A 24,589-nucleotide genomic window follows, 5' to 3' on the forward strand; every position below is an offset into this window, starting at 1 on the left:
AGCACGATCTAGTGTTTGCCCAGTAGAACATGATTTTCCACAGCTAAAAGAGGCCCCTATTAGCCTGGCAAAATAAGAAAAACCTGTCATTTCAGTGGGGTACAAAATAAGATTTCTATCTCTGTTCCCTCCACACTTCCTACCTTCCAAACTGCCAGCATCAGCCTAAAAATTATTCCAGTATCTTCGGAGGAAAGGTTCCAAGGTTTTTATTAAAGCCACCCAGACCAAATGAAGGCATCTGCTCCATATTAGACTTAAAATCTCGAAACAGATTTCTTTGTGTACCAAAACTCTAGATGGAATCACATTTTCCCATTCTATAAATAATGTTAATGTTGTTTTATGTTATTATTTGAGTATAGGTCCAATTTAAGGACTAATGTATTAGAGGATAACATTTAAAAAAAACATGGATAATGACAGTGCTTATACTAGCTGATTATGGGAGAAAGAAGGCTAGCCAAAAAAATTAGTAACACAAACTTATTATTTTTTTTTTTTTAATTTAAATATTTATTCATTTTCCTTATAAAATACAAATTTCATCATTACTCTCCTATAACAAACAAAACTTTCAGATATATCCAACCCATTAATTATATCCCTTTCTCTCTTTATTCCCCTTCTATCTTTATACCCTTTACCCCTTCCCCCCCTAGCTATTACCCCCACCCACCCCAAAAAACCAACCTCCCCCCACTAATAAAACCCCCCACTCTGCATTTCTCATTACATCTTTTCCTAAGTAATATGTACTTTCACCTATCCCACTCTACTACTTCATATATTTCACCTTGGACACAAAATCTTCCCATTTTCCCCACCTTCTGTTATATAACCCCATCTTGTCTTCTTGCATATAATACAGTTTCTCCATCCTATATATCTGGTTCACTCTTTCCACCCAATCCTCTTCTCTCGGCACCTCTGAACTATGCCAAAACTTGGGTATCAGACCCTTTGCCGCATGCAGATAGTACCATATACCCGAATCCTTGTATTTATTCACCGATAGTTCTGAACTATGTAGTAGACACAACTCTGGGTCCAAACCTATCTTTGTCCCTGAGATTATCCCAATTAAATGAACCATTGTCCTCCAAAAACAATGAATCTTTGGGCACTCCCACCATACATGATATAACATACCTATCTTTCCAAACCCCCGCCGACACTCTGGTGTGTTCTCCCCACTCATCTTATATTCAACGTTCGGTGTCATGCGCCATCTTGTTAAACACTTATAGTTTACCTCCACCTCTCTCATGCTTATATTCTCATGTGTTAGTCTATATATTTTCCTTTGTTTGTCTTCATCTATCTCTATTCCCAAGTCCCTTTCCCATTTTTCTATGTGCATTGACTTTGTGTGTGTGTCTAACTCAGTGAGAATCTTATAGACTTTTGCCGTGCCCCGTTTCCCATCTCCACGTGATTCCAACAACCTTTCAAACAAATTCCAATCCTTTCTCAATCTCAAAGGTTTCGGAAGATTCCCAACAAAGAGTAACACAAACTTATATCTGGCTGTTCTGTTAGTCTTGTGTTAGGGACTGGAAGTGTTAAACAGTTTTGAAGGTAACTTTGAGGTTCTACAGGCGACTGCAGAGTGTACAATAATGTCTGATATGTTACAATGGGTTAGAGCTTGTAACACACATAGTTAGTGCATACCTCTTTAGTGACTTGTGAATTTTTATTTCAGCTGTCTGAGATGTCAGTTACACTTTTACGTGACCCCTCTCTTCCTGGAATGGGAATATCATCTCTCACACCATCCAGCACCTGTCCATCCCTGGTAGAAGGGCGATACTGCAGCCCAGAGTCCAGGTCAGTTATGTAAGTTCAAACAAGCTACGAGGTTGATTGAGATGCAGTTGCATTTATTTTCCCTAGAGATTAGTAAAGCTCTGCTGATTTCCATCATCCAGTCATGTACAAGCAAAAATGCTGTGTTTTTTAAATTTCCTTACACCTTATTGGGTATTCTTTGCAAAGTGGAGCTTTACTACTTGCACTAAGTTCTGTGGAAGATGAATGCAACTGTACTTGCAAAGTCCACAGTCGATTTGCCTTTAGTAAACCAACACCTATGTGTGACAGATGTTTTTTCAGGGATAACAATCCTGTCTATAACCGTATTTAATGGGTCTTTTTTCTCACTAATGTACATTATATGGTGAAGTGCAAGTTGCTCTACACTACCTAAAGTTTTAGGAAAGCCACAGTGATTGCATGCATACTGTCATGTGACCAGGAGCTTATCTGACATGATGCAAACAAGGCATTTGCCTTGGGCAGCATTTTTTGGGGGAGTGGCACCGCCCCCAGGCAGACGGGACCAGTGGCATCATGGCAGTGCTCGGGTGAAGGGGTGGTCTCAGCAGTGCTCAGGCGGGGGACAGGCTCAGCAGTGCTGGGGCGAGAGGGAGGGCTTGGCAGAGCTTGGGCAGGAAGGGTGGGTTCAGCAGGGCTCAGGCAGGAGGGACGGGCTTGGCAGGGCTCAGCTGACTATCTCCTGTACTCTGTCGGAAGTCTCCTGTATCCTGTCTGCAGTATCTGACCGTATCCTGTCCACAATCTCCTGTATCCTGTCTGCAGTTTCTGCCCGTATCCTGTCCGATTTCTCTGACCATCTCCTGTATCATGTTCACAGTCTCTGACCATCTCCTATATCCTGTCTGCAGTCTCCTGTATCCTGTCCCATTCTCTGACTGACTCCTGTATCCTGTCCGCAGTCTCTGACCATCTCCTGTAGTCTGTCCACAGTCTCTGACCATCTCCTGTACTATGTCCGCAGTCTCTGACAGTCTCCTGTATCCTGTCTGCAGTCTCTGACCATCTTCTGTATCCTGTCTGCAGTCTCTGACTGTCTCTTGTATTATGTCTGCAATTTCTGACCATCTCCTGTATTATGCCTGCAGTCTCTGACCATCTCCTGTAGTATGTCTGCAGTCTCTTACCATCTCCTGTACTATGTCCACAGTCTCTGACCAACTCCTGAGGCGAAGCTCTAATTGGAAGAGGTGGAGCCTAAACAGGAAGGGGTGGAATTTACAGATGAAGGGCTGCTATCTTAAGCATGAAGGGGTGGGCCAAATTTAGAGGGGGGTGGGCAACTGATTTTAATCTTGCCTAGGACAGCACAAAGCCAAAATACACCACATACAATGTGACATTACCTGCCTTGCTTAGTGTTATGTTTGACACTGCTTTTGTGATATTTTTGATATATCTTTTGATATTTCCAGTCCCCAGCCACTCTCACTAGCTTTCAGTCCTGAGAGAGATCTTCCAAGTCCTGCCAAAGAGCTGCAGAAGTCTCCCAGCACAGGGCTCAAGATACCTCCTAGCATGTTTGTTCCAGATATACAGGAAGTCCGGGTAAGGTAAGTAGAAGTCTAAAGTCTTATGTTGCATATGTGGCAATTGTTTGAAGCCCAGAAACTTCATTCCTTTAAGAAATGGGTTTTACATCATTGACTCTGTGTTAGGTGTAACAAGTTCTCCATTCATTGTGTTGAAATGACCAGAAAAAGATTGAGCCCGCTTCTGATTAGCTGTTTGAGCAGAGCCATAGACCAGCTTGAAGACCTCTTTGAAATACCCATTATTTCTGGAGTGATCTAGCCGGTCCTTGGAAATCAATACATTTTCAGTGGGTTTTTAAAGGCCAGGTTGCTTTATGCTGGCCTATAGTAATACACAAAGACCCACACATTCATAGGATACAACTGCGTGTGTCTTTGTGCCTGCCAAACAGCCATTACAGCTGTTACAATGTGCAGTATTTGCATTGTTTCTTGGAAAGTAATTGCCAGCTGCTGCCAAGGGTAGTCTTAACACTTTATGGTGTTTTTAGGAGGTTCCATGAGACAGATACAGAAAAATCAAGAATTTTAATTTTAATATAATCTTGGACACCAAATTGTGAAAATCGTAGTTATACAATAGTAACATGCAGGGCCGGATTTCCCAATAGGCACTGTAGGCATGTGCTTACAGACGCCCTTCCTAAAGGGGTGCCCATCTGTATACGTTTTTTTTTTAATTTTCAGCTGTCCCGAGGAGTCCTGGAAATGAAGGCCTGTCACAGACAGCTGAGCTGCTTGCAGAGGGGGGAGGGTGAATCACACTGAACAGGTCACTGTGTACACGATGAAACATCACCCCCTCCACAGAGATGTGAAGGGGGCTGTGGTAACCAGAGCCCCCCTCCCACAGTGGAAGGGGACCTCTGTGGACCCTGATGTAAAGGGGAACTTTGCTGTAAGAGGGAACACTGTGGACCCTGATGTAAAGGGAAACACTGCTGACTGTGATGTAAGGGGGGGGGGTGGCTTGGTGACTAGAGACCACCTTACATCAGAGTTCCCCTTTAGATCTCGGTCCGCAGTGTAGCCCTTACATCAGAGTTTCCCTTTACACCAGGGTCCCTTAGAGGTACCCTTTGCACTGTAAGGGGGAACCCTGCAGATTCTGATGTACAGAAGAACTCTGAGGACTCTGATGTAAGGGGAACTCTGGACACTTTTGTGTAAAGGGGGGCTCTGGTGACCAGAGACCCCCTTACATCACAGTTTCCCTTTACATCACAGTCCGCAGTGTTCCCCCTTTACATTAAAGTCCTCAGCACACCCCCTTACACATATAAAAATATTTATATAAAAATATTTTATGGAGAAAAATAAAAATCGGTCTTACTGTCTTTTTTTTGGGGGGGGGGGGGGCTTGAGAATTCTCTGCCTATAGGCTTCTGAGATGTAAGTTCGGCCATGAGCACTAGAACTCACAAACTGTAAGCATCCTGTTAAAGCTTTTTAAGCCATTAAAAGGATGCTAGTGACAAAGAGTGTCATAGATGGATATTATTCATATTAAATCTTTGGAGATATACACCTGCGCAATGAGGCAATGGATAAACAGGTGATTGTTAATGGACAGTAAGTAGTATATATGCGTATTGATCATTAGTTTGAAATACTGAATTTTTGGAAAACAAGTTTTTTTTTTTTTTTACTTCCTTTCAGCCCCATTGTTTCTAAGAAGGGGTACCTGCACTTTCTGGAGCCTCACACCGGAGGCTGGGTAAAGAGGTATGTGGTGGTCAGACGTCCCTATGTCTACATCTATAATAGTGATCGAGATCAAGTGGAGAGGGCCATTCTTAATCTCTCTCAGGCTCAGGTGGAGTACAGTGAGGATCAACAGGCCATGCTGAAGGTAAGATCATGCCACACCTACAACCCAAATGATTAATAACATGTTCCTGGGCCTGCAGTGTAATGTGGGTGTTACGTCCACTGAGGAGGTAGCAATCAGTAGTTGAGTAAGTGACATCCATAGATTGATCAGTTGTGTTCATACTAAGAGATGCTCAATTACCACTAATATATTACCATACAGAGATCAAGGTGTCATAGATAAGAAAGAGAGGATACATGTTTGCATTGACAGCCCCACTTTCACACCTGAAACCCACTTTTCACTCTGAAACCCTTTCTCCATCCTGATCCTACTGTCTCTCCTGAAACCCACCATCTCACCTCTTTGTAAACCTTATCTCCATCCTCAATCCTGTCCTCCACCCTGAAACCCACTCTCCATCCAGAAACATATTCTCTATTCCTAAAGAAAGTAGCAGTCTGAGCTGGCCAGGAATGGAATCAGCATCTAAAGCTGCTAATGGTGCCTGTACTGCCGCTAAGTTGAGGGAGTACCATGAGTATATTTGGATCTTAAAAGAAAACTACATTAACCACTTCCAGTCCGGACACTTTTACCCCCTTCCTGACCAGGGCAATTTTCAGCTTTCATCGCTTTCACACTTTGAATGACAATTGTGCGGTCATGCAACACTGTACCCATATGAATTTTTTAGTATTTTTTTGAGACAGATAAAGCTTTATTTTGGTGGCATTTATTCACTGCTGGAATTTTTTGTTGCAAATAAATAGTATTTCATCATAAATCTTGCCCAAAATGTATTCCGTTATATTTTTAGTAAAAAAAATAACCCAAATTAGTTTATAACAAAAATTTTTAATTTTTAAACATTTTTTTTACATTCTTTTTTTATATTATTTTTTATTTATTTATTTTTTTTTTACATACTGTCACTCTAGCAGTACAGTGTCACCATGGTGACACTGTACTACTTGTGGGGGGTGATGAAGATATTTTTTTTTTTACATTGATTGCTTTTACACCCATAAAGGATGTAAAAGTAATAATTTCTCCTTCTCTCTAGCTGCATTCTTGCAGCCATTGAGAACTACTGAGTGAGCTGTGATTGGTCACAGCTTGTCACATGGTACAAGGCTGTTGTGAATAGCCTTGTACCATGTCACTTCTGTGATCATTCACAGATTTCACACGTAGTAACAGGGGAGGACTGACCATTTGGAAACTTGGGCACTGCCCGAGGGCCCGGGGTCAATAGGGGGCCCCATGAGATGCCCCTGGTACCTTTTTTATAGGCTTTTTTGAGTTTGGCCAAGGAAACAGGGGCCCCATGATCCCCTATTGCCCGGGGGCCATGAGTTGTCAGTCCGCCCCTGCGTAGTAAGCAATGATGTCAGAAGTGACATTGCTTACTACTCTGCATGTGATCACTGAATGGCCAATCAGTGATCACATGATCGGGACCTCGTACAGAGGTCCCGTCCGACGATCGGTGTTCCATTGTGTACGGAGGACACAGTTGGCACCAGATCGCGGTGCTGCGCGCTCCCAGGGAGCGCGCACAAGCAAGGTGTGGGGAGGCCATTTATAAACGGCCACCCAACCCTGCACTGCCACCGTCTGGCCGTTTATATACATGGGCCAGACGGGAAGTGGTTAATGTGGGTTCTTTTTATTCTAGTTGCTTTTTGCAGCTTGCTTTACAGCTCTGTTGGAAGAGATACAGCAAGTCAACTGCTTTGGCAAACAACTGTTGGCCTGTAAACAATGGCAGCTGAAAAGTAATCATGCTAATGAAGTGATTAGGAGACTAGAGCTCCAACTGCTGAATGGAAAAAACCTTCATAATAATAATACTCAATATTTAATATTTCCCTGACAAAAGCAACATATTATTTGTCTTAGATCTAGTTAATTACTTTAAACCTGGGTTTGCACTGATGCGATGCGGAATTTGCAGCGTTTTCTGTGTGAATTCTGCACCACATCAAAATCGCACTCCGTTCATGTGAACCACTGTGGGTGTGTATGTTAAGTTAACAACACCTCAAAATCGGTGCGCAAAATGCGGTACGATATGCAGAATCTGATCGCATAGGTGTGAATACTCGTTCGATCCGATACAAGTGAGGACCTAAAAAAGGGTTCTGCACTTTTTTGGTGCAGATGCGGTGCAATTGGAGCCATACAGAATACAGTATATGGCTCCAATCGCACCGCACATAATTCACATGTGATTTACACAGGAATGTGGTGCAGTCCCTGTGCGAATCACATGCGATACACCGCACCACACAAAGGTTAATCCAGGCTCAAGGTCATGCTCAGTAGCAGTAGTTTTCTTATTAATAAGGGAGGTAATGATTTCACTCTTAAAAGAGTTTAACACTTAAAGTGTTATTAAACCCAGGATCCTGCATTCACCATATCTGGTCTCCCACAGTACACAGAACATGGAAATGCAATTATTTTAGTAAATATAAACAGCTAAATACCTTTTCTCATCAGCAGTTAGAGCAGTCTTGTGACTTCTATCAGTGTCCAGCAGAGCAAATGTTAAAGCTTGTAGAAGGAGTTTTCATTCTGCTCTAGGAGGATGCAGACCCCTGACCACTGTCTGGGCAGTGCTGATTGACCCTGTACTGATCACATGCACTCTCCCAAGAAAAAAAAAAAGCTCTCTAGCAATACACACCAAACTGAGCATGTGTGGAGTGACTCCACACCATATGTCTTATCAGGAGATAAGAGGAGGACACTGGAAGAAGGGGAGGATCAGAGAAGTCAGGATCAAACAGCCTTTTTACACAATGCAGAGGATTAACCCCTTAGGTTCCACAGTGAGTATATCAAGCATGCTTTACTGCATATACAAACTGATTTTACTGTTGTTGGTTTAGTAACAATTTAACTTGGGGCCACTTGGCTGCCAATCTCATCCCCGCATGAATGGTAAGGTTTCTGGGCACCATTTTAATGTAAACAAATTGTCACGTGCTGTTCTAATAGTTATGTCTTTTGCTTTTTTTCTGCAGACCCCCAACACCTTTGCTGTGTGCACGCAACATCGCGGCATTCTGCTGCAGGCCAGCAATGACAAGGACATGCATGATTGGCTGTATGCCTTTAACCCTCTTCTGGCTGGCTCCATTCGGTGAGGAAATGTGATGGACTGCAGTGCCCACTCCATTAATGGGGAGGGAAAATCATAATGCAGTGAAATCTGACATTATGCTGAGACAAACATAACAATGTAGCAAACGTAACAATTCTTTTTCATTTGCAACAAACTGCTGCCCCTTCTTCCAGGTGTAAAGTTCATACAGTGTAAAAAATTATTTTCTATATTTGTGGAATCAATGTCTCTGAAACTATAATATTCATATACTTTTGAAAACATAGATGTGGCATTATATTTGGGAAGTTATATCTCTGATGAAATCATTAGTAAAAAATGTATGCTGTTACAATTAGGCTGAGTTTCTAAAACTGGAGAAAAGGAGAATTGAGATGCTGCCTAAAGTATCCAGATTTCACTGACCATTTTACATACACAGATTAGAAAATGATATCTCAGACATGAATGATGGCTCTTTTAATTTCCTCTCCTTCCATGCAGTTATAGAGTGCTGTATTTCTGGCTTAGACTGGGATACGCACAGACTGCTTTTCTGCACATTAATAATCAACCCACCAGAGCCAGCCTAGTTCTGGGAAGAGGAGAGCAGTAAGAAATATTCTTCTGGGGCAGGCTTCTACAGCTCTCAAGGAGAAGGTCCAGCTTCCCTGCATACACAATATAACTACAGCACATGAGAACAATAAAGAGACTGATGAGTTGAGAGATCATTCACACATTGACCATCAGTGTGAAGGATGCTCTTATTAAGACACAAATACCCCATTGACCAGAAATATAAAGCTGGGTTTCCTTAGTGCCCATTCACATATATGCGGATTGGAAACGGTTTGAACCGCATTCAATCCGCATGACATGTGAAATACCATTGTTTCCTATGGTGCCTGTTCACATATGTCCGGTGCACTGGCGGTGCGGATTCAGTGTGGTTTTAAAAAGAGTCCTGTCCGATTTCTGAGCAGTGGCTTCAGGTTCAGGTGTGGATTACAAGCTATTGACGTCTATGGGAGCTGTTCCCAGACCGCATATGTGTGAACAGGATAATATCCTGAGCTAATCCTGTCCTGAACCTGATGTAAACCTGACCTGAACCCGTGAACAGCTACTGTATCAATTAGCTGTGAAACCTGAGCTTCAATCCACACTGCACATGTGTGAATCAACTCTTATGGAGAAATAAAGGGCCATCAATGACTATCAGTTTAAAGGGAACAGGGGTGTCATTAGAGGTGTGTCAAAGAACTACAACTAATCACAAATGTAAGAGAAGGCTAATAATAGTGAAGATAAGGGTCTGCCTTTGGTCACCCATAAAAAACGGGGTAGAAATAGAGATAACAATGACCTCAAAGAGTGCAAAAGAGTGCGTTACATGAAGGATTAAAGGCTAAAGGGTGGCAAACAACATGGACAAAACAAGGAAGGTTAATGATCACAATGGGGGGGTTTAACAAGCAGGGGATATAAAGGAACTACCACCAGTTTTGAGGAGCTGGCAGTTAAAAGTATATAGCAATGACTGCCACAGAGAGGTCACCAGGTTCCCTAATACATTATGTCATGGAGCACTGGCCCAATGCTGCGATATAATGTAACTCTTACAAGTGACCCCTTGGAAGATTTACTACTGATGCCACAAAAAGTACACTACCGTGAATGTAGCAACAATAAACATGACTCCCTAAAACCAAATTCAGCTTACTTTATAAATTACATTCCTTTCTCTTGCTGTAAGATATTTGCTATAAATTCAGCATTTTCTCTTACTGAATACCTTTCTTTTCCATTTCCGTTCCCCTTAACTGAGTACTTCAGACACTAGATTTTACTGTTATCCACTGGTTTCCTCGGGTGATATATGTTTATATAATATATGCATACATCTCTGTGTGAGACAAATGGAGTCAAATGTTGCTTGAATCGCCATAAATAGATTGCAAATGTCAGTCATGTCCAGTGTCACTTATAGAAATTTGATCTTCCAGTGCACATTGGAAATGTTTGGATGTTTTATATGTTAAGTTCTGCCCACACAGTGCTAGAACAACACCGAATCAGAGAATTCTGAACATTCAGAATCATATAAGGAGGTAAAAAGAGCCCAATCCCTTCGTCAGTACTTGAAGAGTCACCAACATGAAACAAACTTGTCGTGGTTTTCGAAGACTTGACATGCCTTTGCTTGTTCTACAAAAGTGACACATAGGGGTTGATTTATAAAGAATTTGCATAATGATTTGTCCAGTGAAAGTGCATGTAAATTAGTTCAGAGAAAAGTCAAACACACATGTACTTAGGCCATATCCTGTCCATGTAAGGTTATATATACAATTATGTGCAATTTGGATGTGGTTTGCATATTCTATGAGGCTGATGTCCACTGGAATCGATCCAAAGTAGTACAGGAATCTTTTCCAAACGCGTTTTATGTAACTATTCTCATTGTATTAAAAGAGGTATAGACTCCAGAGAGAGAGATATCATATTACCCCAGTACAAATCATTAGTAAGACCTCATCTGGAATATGCAGTTCAGTTTTGGGCACCAAGTCACAAAAAGAACATTGGGGAACTGGGAAAAGTACAAAGAAGGGCAACCAAACTGATAAGAGGCATGGAGGAGATCAGCTATGAGGAAAGATTAGAGGAACTGAATTTATTCTCTCTTGAGAAGAGGAGATTAAGGGGGGATATGATCAACATGTATAAATACATCAGTGGTTCATATAGTGAACTCGGTGTAGAGTTATTCACCCTGAGGTCAACACAGAGGACAAGGGGGCACTCTTTACGTTTAGAGGAAAAGAGATTTAATCTCCAAACGCGGAAAGGTTTCTTCACAGTGAGAGCTGTGAAAATGCGGAATAGACTCCCTCAAGAGTTGGTTCTGGCCAGCTCAGTGGATTGCTTTAAAAAAGGCCTGGATTCTTTCCTAGATACACAGAATAAAACTGGATACCAACATTTATAGGTAAAGTTGATCCAGGGAATATCCAATTGCCTCTCGGGGGATCACGAAGGAATTTTTTTCCTTGCAAGAGCAAATGGGGTCATGCTTTGCTGTTTTTTTTGCCTTCCTCTGGACCAACTGTGGGTATAGATTATAACTTTTTTTTTTCTTAATAGTTGGACTGGATGGACTTTTTTCAGCCAGACTAACTATGTGATATGCAGAATTGCACTGATGTGAATGGGCACTACTGAAAATAATGTGATTTCCATTGTCATGTGATTCTGTGTGGCATTTGAAATTGCACTAAATGGACCTAAGCATCATGGAGGAGGAATATACTATCCAGTGGCCAAATGCTGTATTTTCTGTTTAAAAGCAATTATTTAAATTTACATATTTGCCCCATTCTCACAGAACAAATGTATATGCACTTTTACCGGGCAAATGGCTATGCAAATTCTTTATAAATCAATACAGCCAGGATCAGCAGAACAGCCCCGGAGTGTGCACCTTCAAAAACAAGTTGGCAATATCCACTCTCATATTAATAATTTTAGAGGTTATTATTTTATATCCTGACAGATTTTCTTTAAGATGATTTTAATTGATTTGAAAATGCAGTTGTGTGCAAATGTTTTGGCTCCCACAATATAGCAGTTAAAGAGTAACTGTGAATTAAGAAATATATTTTGGGAATATGTCATGTTTGCCCCCTATAGAGGTTATATTTGCATCTTTTCAGTAAAACTATTGAATTGAGAAGACTGTAAAATATTTTTCATACAACTGTATTCTACCTGAGAGCACATAGGATGGTTGTATTCACACCAATGTGTCTGGTATGGGGGGGGGGGGGGGTGAACCCATTCCTTTCTAATGTGCTACCAAAGCACATCCACGGACCAAGCAACACCCAGGATCCTTGACACACCGCACTGTGTTGGGGTTATATACATTCTTAGCACATGGACATGCATTAAGAAACTTTATCAAATGCATTGGTACATGAGCTGCAATGGGCATTGACGCGTAAAATGGTGTAAATGTGTCCTATTGTTTTTGGGGTGCAAAGGTGACATTTCACTTTAAGTGACTTTCTTTCTTTCTTTTTCTTTCTCTCTCTGCTCCTTTCTTAGGTCCAAACTGTCTCGGCGCAGAACTGCTCAAATGAGAATTTAATGGGTGCCCACACACGTTCTTTCATTCATCGACATGTTAAACCATTAATTCACCTCACTCCCCAATCCCAAACTACACACGACAAGAGCCTCACTCCTCAGATCTCTGTACTCACACTTACTTGTACTGCTTGTATGGAGACCTTCTGTGCTCTTCTCATGGCTGGGGGAGCTATCCTGTGGCTACTTTGCTGTTGCCAAAACACAAGTCTATTCACACCAGGTCACCTGACCTAGATTTTTTTAAATGCCACACAGGGCTTGGCCTAGGGCTGCAAACATATAAAGGGGGTGGTAGATTATTACGTTTCATAATCTTATTACAGTTCTTTATTATTTAAGTCTAATGGTAAAACCATAACGAAGTAACATTTAATCTAATGTAGAATAAACCTATTTAAATTATATAAAATTTCTAGAACTGTGAAGCTACCTTTACCTGTTATAAAGGAGGGTGGCACAATACAAACAGCTTAAGGGTGCATAATCAGCCCTGTAGATGCCATAGAGATCAGTGATGTCCTGGTAACCTTAGCCACCAGTCAAATATCAGCTTTCCTGAGTTTGGGATATTTGGAGCAAAGAAAATTATTCCAGAGTGGCTTCTATAAGTTACTGCACTTTGGGCATTGCTCATTGCCTTATTAACTGAAATAATGGCCTAGGAGTTTCAACAAAATCTCAAGGGCCTCATAGTGCCTATACCTGGCTTAAAAAGTCTCATTGTGCTGCATTTTTTCTGTATCTTTCCACTTTCCCCAAATCAATAGATTGAAATCAATGATGTTTCTGATCTGGTCTAAACGAAAGTAGGCCCAGTGAAGGAAACAATAGATAGTTTCATAATTGATTTGTTGTTAAGTCTTGGTGGTCACAGCCCAAATAACTAACCACCCCCCTTTCCTTCCCCCCGAGGCCAGCTGTTTAAAAAATAGATATGCATTTATAAATGGAAAACTGAAAAATGGTATAAAGGGACATGTCATATGCTATGTTATGTGCCCTCTTCTATCCTTCATCAATCCTATTCCTGTCATAAACCAAACAAATCTAGGTATGCAGCCATCACCTATTCATGTGAATGCAAGCGACAGCTAATATGAACTGAGGAGTCTAGTTATTCTGTAGAGAGCTAGGGTAGCACACTCTAAGGTTTATATAGTCAGGCAGTCCAAAGGGCAATGGTGGAGAGCAGCACATAGTGACCAATCAGATCTCACCATTCATATTGTTAGTATTGTCAGAACAATGACAGGCTTTCGCTGATGGGCTAACACATCATTGAATGTTACTGTTTATAAATGAAGGCTGAAAGGTCTGTTTCCATACTACAGGCAATGGGTGCACTTTATGTTACACTAGTATATGTCTGCTTGCTGCTTTGTGTATCCTGAGTACTCTGTGAGGCCATACTAGACACCGAATTTCTTTTTCATCCAATCACATATACCATGTTAGGCACATGTCCTTGCAGCATTGTAGCTATGATTTTTCTGTGCATGGAATATATTTATGCTTAATACTGTACAGTGGCGAGCCATGGGTTCATTTAGCACATTTTCTGGGAGGCACAAGAAATGTGATGCTTTGTAATAGACCCTACAATATCCAGTTTAGTAAGATCTTTATGGTTGATATAAAACATTACTATGCTGTTCTAGAAGAGTATGATGCATTTACCCAATATATATGTAAATGTATACATCCATTTCAACTGAGGAAGGGCAATGGTCCTCATGGAAGATCGCATTTAGGGCCATGCTTTTTTTTCTTTTCAGTGTAATTGTATTATGCTGTGTGTCACTGGTGACATGTCTCGGTGAATGTCACAGTGAAGTATAAAGTCAGGAAGCATAGCAATAGTAAGAGATTACAGTCATTGTTTAGAGAAAGGGGAGTGAATATGGGGAGCATCAACTCTTGTGTTTAGTTATTCTACCAGTATATAAAAAAATGGATTTGTTAAACATTGAGTAATATACAGAACAATGAAAACGTCAGAGATGTACATTGAAAAGATCACACACAGAGGAAGTTGGTTTCTAGATGATTTCTACAGCAGGTAGATCTTAATGCACTCAGAAAGGGTGTGTGCACACTATAGCCAAAGAAATGGAAACAGCGATCAAATAGACTTAAGCACTTTAAAAATGAACAATTAATAAACAAATTATCATTTATTTCCCCTTACTCTCTTTGCTTTCCTATGTAGAGACAATTCAAATCAAATGGCTGCTAATACTATGCACCATCATGACGCAAACATTGACTTTTTCCCTAACAGTGAACAATAACCAGTTACCTACAGAAAGATGGAACATGAGTAGCTATAATATATATGGCTGACCTGCCAATGATTGTCTCTGCCATCTCTCCCCTTGTCAGCGACATGGAATTGGCTGATTTGTTTCATACTGTATTGTGATATGATAGGACTTTGAATTCATGGTCAACCAGCCTTAGAGATTACGAAGTCTGAATATCGCAAATATGGATATATATATGTATCTGAGGCCAGCCAACCTACAGAGTATGTAGTTTATGAAACAGACCAGCCAAAGCACCTATCCTGTCAAGATTGAGATATATGCCAGCAAACTCAATCATTGTCACTCTTAACTGTTCCATTGAAGTGATCTGCAACACCCAGTAGAAGAATCTTTTACCATTACTTGAAACTGGCAGCATAAGGTATTCTTTTGCTTCTGCAAATACAGGGTTCACCACTGAAAATACAACATTGTTACCAATAATTGTATCTTTTTTAATGAATTTTGGGTCATTAGTAACAATAGGAAGCTCACATGAGCTCCTCCCAACTCTGATTGCAGGTTTTATAATTTTTATTAGCAGCAGAAAGATGGGCTGATCTACAGAACCCGTATATGAGCTTTTTCTTTTCAAACTGAACAGATGGTGCTGTCCTGTACTATGCTATTGCTCTCACATAAAGACCTAGCCATCAAAAACTAAAAAATGTCATATGATAAACTGAATATAGCCGTTTGGCCGTGCGGCTGCATGAATGTAAATAAATATTATAATGAATATTATAAATGATTAAATTTTCCCAACTACAGGCAAAATACACAAGTAAATGTCATATTTGACCCGTTAAGCATAGTCAATGCAAAGGAAGATAATTACTGAATGGTTATTACGGGTAATCGGTTTTGGAGCTTTGTTCTTGATTTTCTGTATCTAGGCCCAGTACTTAAAATTTGACTTCCAGAGCAATCACTGTTACCTTTTTTGTTACCAGAAGTTAAGAAATATATATTCTAAGGAATAAAACAAATATGGTTAAGGATCAGTAGTGGATTAATAACAACAGGAAAAATTAAGACTCCATCCATCCACCTGCAGAGCAGTCATTCATAGAAACAGATGGATGCTATGCCCTGATGTGTCTCCATGATGGTATTCTCCCCTACCTGTCTGTGCTGTGATTTGTTGTCTCAGCTGAGCTGCCAATCAGTAGCAATGGAAATCAGAGAACAGCAAGGATAAATTATGACAGTTGTACCATACAGGCTGTTCTAATGGGTTAACTTGCACCTGTTTTTTTCTCGATAAAGTCTGTTACTATGAGTTTAGTATTGCTACATAGATGTCTTTATTTGGCTTTCAAGTTATTTCTTCCAATTTCTTGCTGGTTGCTGTTCATTGTAGCCATGTCTCAGCATCATTCGAGTTTATGTTCATTGCCTAGGGATACACAAAGCTGCTTTGTGGACATAATATTTTCTGGAAAGAAGCTCTGCAGTCCATGTTCATGCTCTTTAAGGGGTAGGGCTTTCCAAAAGTAGGTGTGACTTGTTCAGATAACTTTGGGGTTGATTTTGAATAGCAGTATGGAGTCATATTCTACCAATACCAAGACACACTCAATTATTAATTTTGTAAATTTTATATACATTGCTAAATTTCCAGATAGCACTAAATAGGTTACCTCTGCAATGAGTCTGCTCACTGATAAATGTAAAGTGATAAATAGGCAAAGAGCCTCCATAGCTGGTGACTACAGCAATCCTTTTGTTTAGTTAGAGGAGAGGCGTCTTCTGCTAAGTCTGATAATCATTGGGTCTGTTACATAATTTGCAGGACAGTAAGGGGATGTATATAATCTAATAATAAGAAGAGTGAACTTATTGTGCATATTATTAATGTTTTGTTTATTAAAATTTAAATTAGGGCAGCTTACTTGAACAAATTAAGAAACTGCTATTAAAGCATTAACTGCTTGTTACAAAAAAAGGTACTGCATCATGTAGTGTAACATTCTCTGGAGTTTCAGTCCTAGAAATGAACTTTGTATTAGGTAATATGCCTTAAATGTAACACAGAAAATAATATAACCATGCAGAATAGTGTTGGAGCACATAGGATCCCCATTTAGATGGGAGCAAAATACTATGATCATTAATGGGGGTGCAGACTGCTTGATCGTTTTAATTGAACCTTGTCTGTACTGAGTATGTGAAAAAGTATTTCATACATGTCTTGTCCCGTGCCTCATATAACGTTTACAAGTGTTTAACTGTAATTAATTATACTGTATGCTTGGTTTTATGACTATGTAATATAACGGTTTAGAAAAAAAAAGTGTTTGTTTTATCAGGGATGTGATTACATTACACTGGAATCCATGATACAACACAACTCAGCTTTGAAGATCTTCCTGTGATCAATTCCAGCACTTTATTATTTAATAATTAAAGCATTACAATGTCTCACTTGAACTGGTGGCTTTTTTGGCCATGCGTTTAGTGCTCCCCCACCTCGCAATGCTATGTTTCGTGGCCCCAACCTCCAGCATATTATATCGGTATAAAATAAAGGTATTCAACCAAAAAATAAAAATTAGAGTGTATTTTGTTTACAGTAGCAGATACATGAATAGCCAGTACACATGTTTTATTAAATTCCAAGTCATGTTGGAAGAAAAGGTCTATGGTAGACGTGTGGTTTATTTCATTCCAAATCAAAATTCGGATGAACTTTTCATTATTTGGAAATTCGGATGTATCCAAATTGCAATGGTAATGAATCCGAAATAATGAAACTTAATTCGGATGAAATTCGAATCAAATTTGACTTGAATTTGAAAATGAAAAGAATAGAATAGAACATTAAAGAACAGAACAGAGTAGAAAATAAAATAATAGAATAGAAACAAATAGAATTGAAAATAAAAGAATAAAATTGAAAAGAGTAGAATAGAATTGAAAAACACCATAGAATAGAATACAAAGGAAAGAATGGCAGCCCTGGATGTCACTGCTATCCCTAACAGCCGGGAGGGCAGACCATCTGGGAGGGGTGGTGAGGGTAATGCAGAAAGGCTTAGACAGTCGGTGGTAGTCGGGGATTCTATAATCAGAAGGACTGATAGAAAAATTGGTCGCCAGTATTGCCTCAACCGAATGGTTTGCTGTCTACCTGGTGCCAGGGTTTGGCATGTGGTGGACCAGGTTGATACATTTCTGGAAGGGGCTAGGCATGACCCAGCTGTTTTGGCCCATGTTGGAACCAATAACAGAATACATGGAAGGTGGAGGCTCCTTAAGAATCAATTTAAAGAACTAGGCTGCAAGTTGAAGGGAAGGACCGCCAAGGTGATATTCTCTAAAATATTACCTGTGCCATGTGCAACACAGGAAAGATGGGGAGATTAAAGAACTGAATGCATGGCTAAAGAGGGAAGGATTTTGGTTTCTAGAGCACTGGGCTGACTTTTCATTGAGGTGCAACCTATATGCTAGAGATGGTTGCACCTAAATAGAAGGGGGTTTGCTGTGCTTGGAGAGAGGTTTATGGGACGGCTGGAGGAGTATTTAAAATAGGATCGAGGAGGGAAGGAGAGTTAGGTTACAATGGGGCAGACAGATCAGACAGGGGTCAGTCCTTATTGGTAAGCGGAATGGGGAAAGATGAGGGGAGGGCTATGGCAGGTGATAGGACGATTCACATGTTACAAACAGCCACTGGAATTGCTATCATTTGTACGAAATAAAAAACATGCAACATACGTGTGCAAAAGGTGTCAATGAATTAAACTGTTCACCAATGCCAGAAGTCTGCCAAGCAAAATAGGTGAGTTGAAAGCTTTGGTGCATGAAGAGAACTATGATTTAGTTGGTATTGCTGAATCTTGGCATTCTTCACATGACTGGGCCATTAATATTACTGGCTATGTTCTCTTTCGGACAGACAGGGTAAGTAGGAAAAGTGGTGGTGTCTGTCACTATGTGAGAAGTGATCTCAAAGTGAGTGTGAAAGAGGACCTAGTTGATGGAGAGTGTGATGCAGATGAAGCATTATGGGTTGAACTGCACATGGGGGTGCGTACTACAAAGGTAATCATTGGAGTTTCTTATAAGCCACCCAGTGTTAATGGGCAGGTGGAGACTCAGCTCCTTGCACAGATCGAAAGGGCTACAAGGGCTGGGACAGTGATAATAATGGGGATTTTAACTACCCAGAAATTGACTGGAGTGATGGCACTGCAGGAACAGTTAAAGGGCAAATATATAAACCTACTACAGGACAATTTTATGGTAAAGCTCATAGAGGCCCCAAGTAGAAATGATGCTCTGCTGGACCTGGTAATCTCAAACTATGCTCATTACTAATGTCCATATGAAAGAACATCTGGGTAGCAGTGACCATAACATGATTTCATTTATTGTTAGCTGTAAACAACAAGCACATACGGGAAAAATAAAAACACTCAACTTTAAGAGAGCTAATTTTCCAAGGCTGAGAGCTGCTCTCCAAGACTTAGACTGGGAGGGAATATTGGCATTGATGAACACAACACAGAAATGGGAGTTCTTCAAAAAAGACTGTATGTGAAGCAAAATATATTCCCATGGGCAACAAGTTTAAAAAGCTAAAAATATGGTGCCAATAATTATAAAAGGATCAAAAACTTTACCAAGTAATTATAGACCTTTTAGTTTAACTGTAATAATTGGGAAGATACTGGAGAGTTTAATAAAAGACCACATAGATGAGTTCTTGTTGGAAAAAAATATTTTAAGCAACAGACAGCATGGATTCATGAAAGACAGAAGTTGTCAAAGAAATCTGATTTCTTTTTATGAGGAGGTGAGCAAAACCATGGACAGAGGGGTGGCGGTGGACGTGATATACTTGGATTTTGCAAAAGCGTTTGACACAGTTCCCCACACATGGCTAATGTGTAAGGTAAAGTCTAGGGGCTTGGGAAAATCCGTATGTAAATGGTTAGTAAACTGGCTAAAAGATCGTATTTAGAGAGTAGTGGTTAATGATTCATACTCTGAATGGTCTAGGGTTGTCAGTGGTGTACCCCAAGGTTCAGTGTTGGGACCCTTACTTTTTAATATATTTATAATTGATATAGGGTCTGGGATTAAAAATCCCATTTCAGTGTTTGCAGATGACACCAAGCTGTGCAGTGGAATAACGTCCTTACAGGATGTCTCCAATTTAAAAGCTGACCTCAATGCACTGTTTAATTGGGCAACTATGTGGCAAATGAGGTTTAATGTTGATAAATGTAAGGTTATGTACTTGGGGGCTAAGAATATGCATGCATCATACATACTAGGGGGGGTACAACTGGGGAAATCAATGGTGGAGAAGGATCTGGGAGTTCTGGTAGATCACAAGCTTAATAATGGCATGCAATGCCAAACTGCGGTTTCTAAAGCGAGCAAAATCCTCTCTTGTAATAAAAGAGATATAGACTCCACACAGAGAGAGACATCATATTACTCCGGTACAAATCATTCGTAATACCTCATCTGGAATATGCAGTTCAATTTTGGGCACCTATTCACAAAAAAAACATTGGGGAACTGGAGAAAGTACAGAGAAGGGCAACCAAACTGATAGGAGGCATGGAGGAGATCAGCTCTAAGGAAATATTAGAGGAACTGAATTTATTCTCCCTTGAGAAGAGGAGATTAACCACTTCCCGCCCGGCCTATGGCCGAATAGCGGCCGGCAAAAACCCTCACCTTTCCAGGTGGACGCCATATGGCGTCCTTTCGGGCATGCGCAGTTTCCGCACCTGCAGAGCCCGTTGCCGATACCATGTGACCTGCTGTGACCAATCACAGCAGGTCACATGACAGTTGTATACAATGGATGGCTTCATTCATGCCATCCATTGTATACTAGTGTGTCGAGCTGTGAATGGTGACAGCGATCACATGCACAAGCTGGGCCAATCACAGCCAAGCTGTGTTATGTGATTAGCCCTGGCCAAATCACAGCTAAGCACAAAAAAAAAACCACACAAAAAAAAAAAAACCCGTGAATGAATCAATGTCATTCAGGTAAATGCTTGCTTATAGCAAAGTAATTCTTTGCTATAAGCAAATAAATACTGATCACTTCCCCAGAGTAGTACAATGTTACTATGGTAACATTGTACTACTTTGGTCATAGTGAAATATGAAAAAAGAATCTTAAAAAAAGAAAAAAAGTGTAATAAAAAATTAAAAATAATAAAAAAAATTGAAATTTAAAAAAAAAGAATTATATATTTTTTTCATACTGGCACCAGTGTCCCTGATCACTGCCATGCCAGTTATATGATGACGCTGTACTGCACTGGTGACAGTATGTAAAAAAAAGTGAAAATAATTTTTTTAAGTTTTTCATTTTCCGAAAAATTATGACAAAAAAAACACAACTTAAAAAAATTCGCCATGCCTCTTATGAAGTACATTGGACTGTCTACTTTGCAAAAAGGGGTCATTTGGGGGATATCTGTACTGTTCTGACATTCTTGGACCTCAAGAAATTAGATTGGCTGTCAGTACTTCAGGATTGATCAATATTCAGATATATACCATAGTTTGTGAACTCTATAAATTTCCTACAAACTAAAAAATACATCCTAATTTGGGTTATTTTCACCAAAGACATGTAGCAGAATACATCTCGGCCTAAATTTATGAAGAACAATTATTTATTTGCAAACTTTTATAACAGAAACAAAGAAAAACGTGTTTTTATTTTTCTAAATTTTCAGTCTTTTTTTGTTAATTTAGCAAAAAATAAAAACCCCAGTGGTGATTAAATACCACCAAAAGAAAGCTCTAGTTGTGTGAAGAAAATTATACAATTTTGGTTTGGGTACAATGTTGTATGACCGCGCAATTGTCATTCAACGTTTGAGAGCGCTGAAACCTGAAACCTGGTTAAGGGGGGATATGATCAACATGTATAAATGCATCAGTGGTTCATATAGTGAACTCGGTGCAGAGTTATTCACCCTGAGGTCATCACAGAGGACAAGGGGACACGCTTTACATCTGGAGGAAAAGAAATGTAATCTCCAAACACGGAAAGGTTTCTTCACAGTGAGAGCTGTGAAAATGTGGAATAGACTCCCTCAAGAGTTGGTTCTGGCCATCTCAGTGGATTGCTTTAAAAAAAGGCCTGGATTCTTTCCCAGATACACAGAATATAACCGGATACTAACATTTATAGGTAAAGTTGATCCAGGGAATATCTGCTTGACTCTTGGGGGATCAGGAAGGAACTTTTTTCCCCTGCAGGAGCTTTGCTGGGTTTTTTTTTGCCTTTCTCTGGATCAACTGTGGGTATAGGATTTTTTTTATTTTTTTTCACTTCTGCATATAACCAATCAGCTTTCAGGTTATATTGCTAAAGCCTTATTGGACAAACTGAGGATTGAAGCTGATTGGTATTTATGCAGAAGTGAGACTGATATTGCACTCACCAGCTTTGGAAAATAGCAACCCCCCCAGTGTATAATTCCACTCCATTTTTTCAAATTATCATGGTTGTCCTAAAATGAAAGATCAGCATTTCCCCACCCTCCATGTCCTATGAATGTATGTCACCTTGTGTGCTGATTGGTATCAGAGAGATGATCTGGATTCTTGTGAAGGCTGGTTATATACGGCAAGTCATGATTGTGAGGCCTTGCTTTTAATTTTTTCTGAAAGTTACCATCAAACCTAATCAACTTTGATTTAATAGTTAAAATGAGACTAGGAGTTCAATAGCCACCAGGGCTGTCTAAATCATGAGTAGGCTCTGAGCAAAGATCACATACTGTATGTGTTCATTTATTTATTACAGGTACTTATATAGTGCCGTCAATTTACACAGTGCTTTACATATATATTGTACATTCACATCAGTCCCTGAACTTACATTCATACACTAGAGCCAATTTAGACAGGATTCAGTTAACCTACCAGCATGTCTTTGGAGTGTGTTAGGAAACCCACACAGGCACAGGGAGAGCATGTAAACTCCAGGCAGGTGGTGCAGTGGTTGGGATTTGAACCAACAACCCTAGTACTGCCAGGCGGAAGTGCTAACCATTTAGCCACTGTGCTGCCCTTGTGTATGGAGTTAGGTTCCCAGTTTAGAAACATTCTTTATTATGTTATCGAAATATCAAAATTATCACTATTGTTTCCACGGCTTCTTTTCTCAAAAAATAAGTGCAGGAACTCCCCCTTTCTGAATCACTTTTTTTCTCCGTCCCCCTACCCAACTCCTAGCACCTTCACTTGGTTCCACTCCCTACCCACTTCCCAGTACCACGTCTTTTAGAGAATACAGAGCCAAGTATCATTTGTGGTGCAAAATAATTTGTATGGAATTTTTTATTGATAACAAGCAAAACAGAAAATAGATCCCCCGCAGCCAGCAGTAAATAGACCCTCCCAGTAACAATAGATTCCTCCAACATTAATGGACCCTCAAAACAAAATACCACCCAAGCAACAATAGACCCCCAGCAGCTACAACAGATCTTCCAGCAGCCAGCATTAATAGACTCCCCTGCAGCCAGCAACAAGACAATAGACTCCTCCCTCAATAGTAGATCCCATCCAGCAACAACTGCCCCCCATCTAAAATAGATCCCCCGCCAGCAATAATAGACTTCCCCAGCAACAATAGACCACCACATAAAAATAGATCCTCTTCAGTGACAATAGATCCCCCAGCAGTCAGCAACAACAGATCCTCCAGCACACCCCAGCACCCCTTGCCATTACATAAATTCAGTGCTGGAGGTGCCGAAACTGCGTTTCCCACTGAAAAAAAGCCCTAATTATTTCTAATCTAAATCAAAGCTGAGCTCCAAGCAAACAGTTAAATACAGATATGAGATGCCTAATGAAAGTTGTTTTATATGCTAAAGAATTTGCATTTACGTCCATACACTCATCAAAATCACACAGAACAGCCGGAAGGCACAGTCAAACGTAACATCATTTACAGCTAAATACAGTACACTGGCGTCCTCTCTATGCCTCAGCAAGTTGATGACCTTGTAAAAAATGAGTAACTCTCACAGGAGTAAAGTAGTGTAAGGGTGAAAAGGATACAAATTATAAAGTAAAAGATGATAATGGCAATATTGGCATACAATTGATGACCTTGTCTTTCTGCTCGTTCTTCTCTCTCCTTCTATCAGTGTGTTTCTCGTCAGCATTTTTGCATTCAGCTTACATAACTGGCTCCCAGTATTGACTTTCCCTCTCGCAGTCTGAGCACTGCATATAAGGGACTGCAAGAAGCTAGAATCAAGTTTTTACCTAATACTTTTAGCAATTTACTAATGAATGCATTAATGCTACGTTCATTTCTGGCTTTTATATTTGCCTAGAGTGCAGTGTATTCTTTAAATAAATAATATTTCATTGATGCATATTTAAAAAATGAACAATGCATTGTTACAAGTTATTTTTTTATCCTGAAAACAAAGCAATCTGTTTTTACTGATACCACCAGAGTGTGAAATACAAAGACAAATCCTAGGACTTCTTCTGGCCATGCTTCACCTTTGCTACAGGTCAAGCTTAGTGGACCCAGGGCTTATGCCATTTTGCCTCTTTATCAAAAGAGCCCTACATGATGAGGACTTGAAGTTTCACAAAATCTGGAGCAGGTTTCCTATGTATGGTCTATACCAGGGTTTCCAAACCAGCGTTCCCCCAGAGGTTGCAAGGGGTTTCCTGAGCAATGAGCAATTTCTGTCTCTCAGATAAGTTCCCACTTACACCATTGATCTTTTTCACTATCTGTAAGGGAGTAATATTTCCCAATGACCACAAATGTAAGGAACAATTGTCTTACTTACCA

At 40.1% G+C, this 24,589-nt stretch overlaps 1 protein-coding gene across 22 annotated transcripts in view; it reads left to right on the forward strand.

The window, feature by feature from the left end:
- Window positions 1-17,320, forward strand: part of KIF1A (kinesin family member 1A) — a 192,758-nt gene extending 175,438 nt beyond the window's left edge. For 10 of the 22 annotated variants that reach the window (XM_089665893.1, XM_089665894.1, XM_089665895.1 and 7 more), the window contains 5 exons: window positions 1,709-1,833; window positions 3,255-3,392; window positions 5,034-5,226; window positions 8,223-8,341; window positions 12,416-17,320. In XM_089665893.1, the coding sequence (XP_089522019.1) occupies window positions 1,709-1,833; window positions 3,255-3,392; window positions 5,034-5,226; window positions 8,223-8,341; window positions 12,416-12,458 (618 nt within the window). In that variant the 3' untranslated portion in view covers window positions 12,459-17,320. Of the gene's footprint in view, window positions 1-1,708; window positions 1,843-3,254; window positions 3,393-5,033; window positions 5,227-7,928; window positions 8,028-8,222; window positions 8,342-12,415 lie in introns of all 22 variants that reach the window. The other 12 variants (XM_089665886.1, XM_089665888.1, XM_089665889.1 and 9 more) reach the window with 3 other exon arrangements.
- Window positions 17,321-24,589: the final 7,269 nt, after the last annotated feature.

This window comes from Staurois parvus, unplaced genomic scaffold (genome assembly GCF_062004578.1).
Source record: "Staurois parvus isolate SC_StPar_1 unplaced genomic scaffold, SC_StPar_1.0 ptg000049l, whole genome shotgun sequence".
Classification (NCBI taxonomy): domain Eukaryota; kingdom Metazoa; phylum Chordata; class Amphibia; order Anura; family Ranidae; genus Staurois; species Staurois parvus.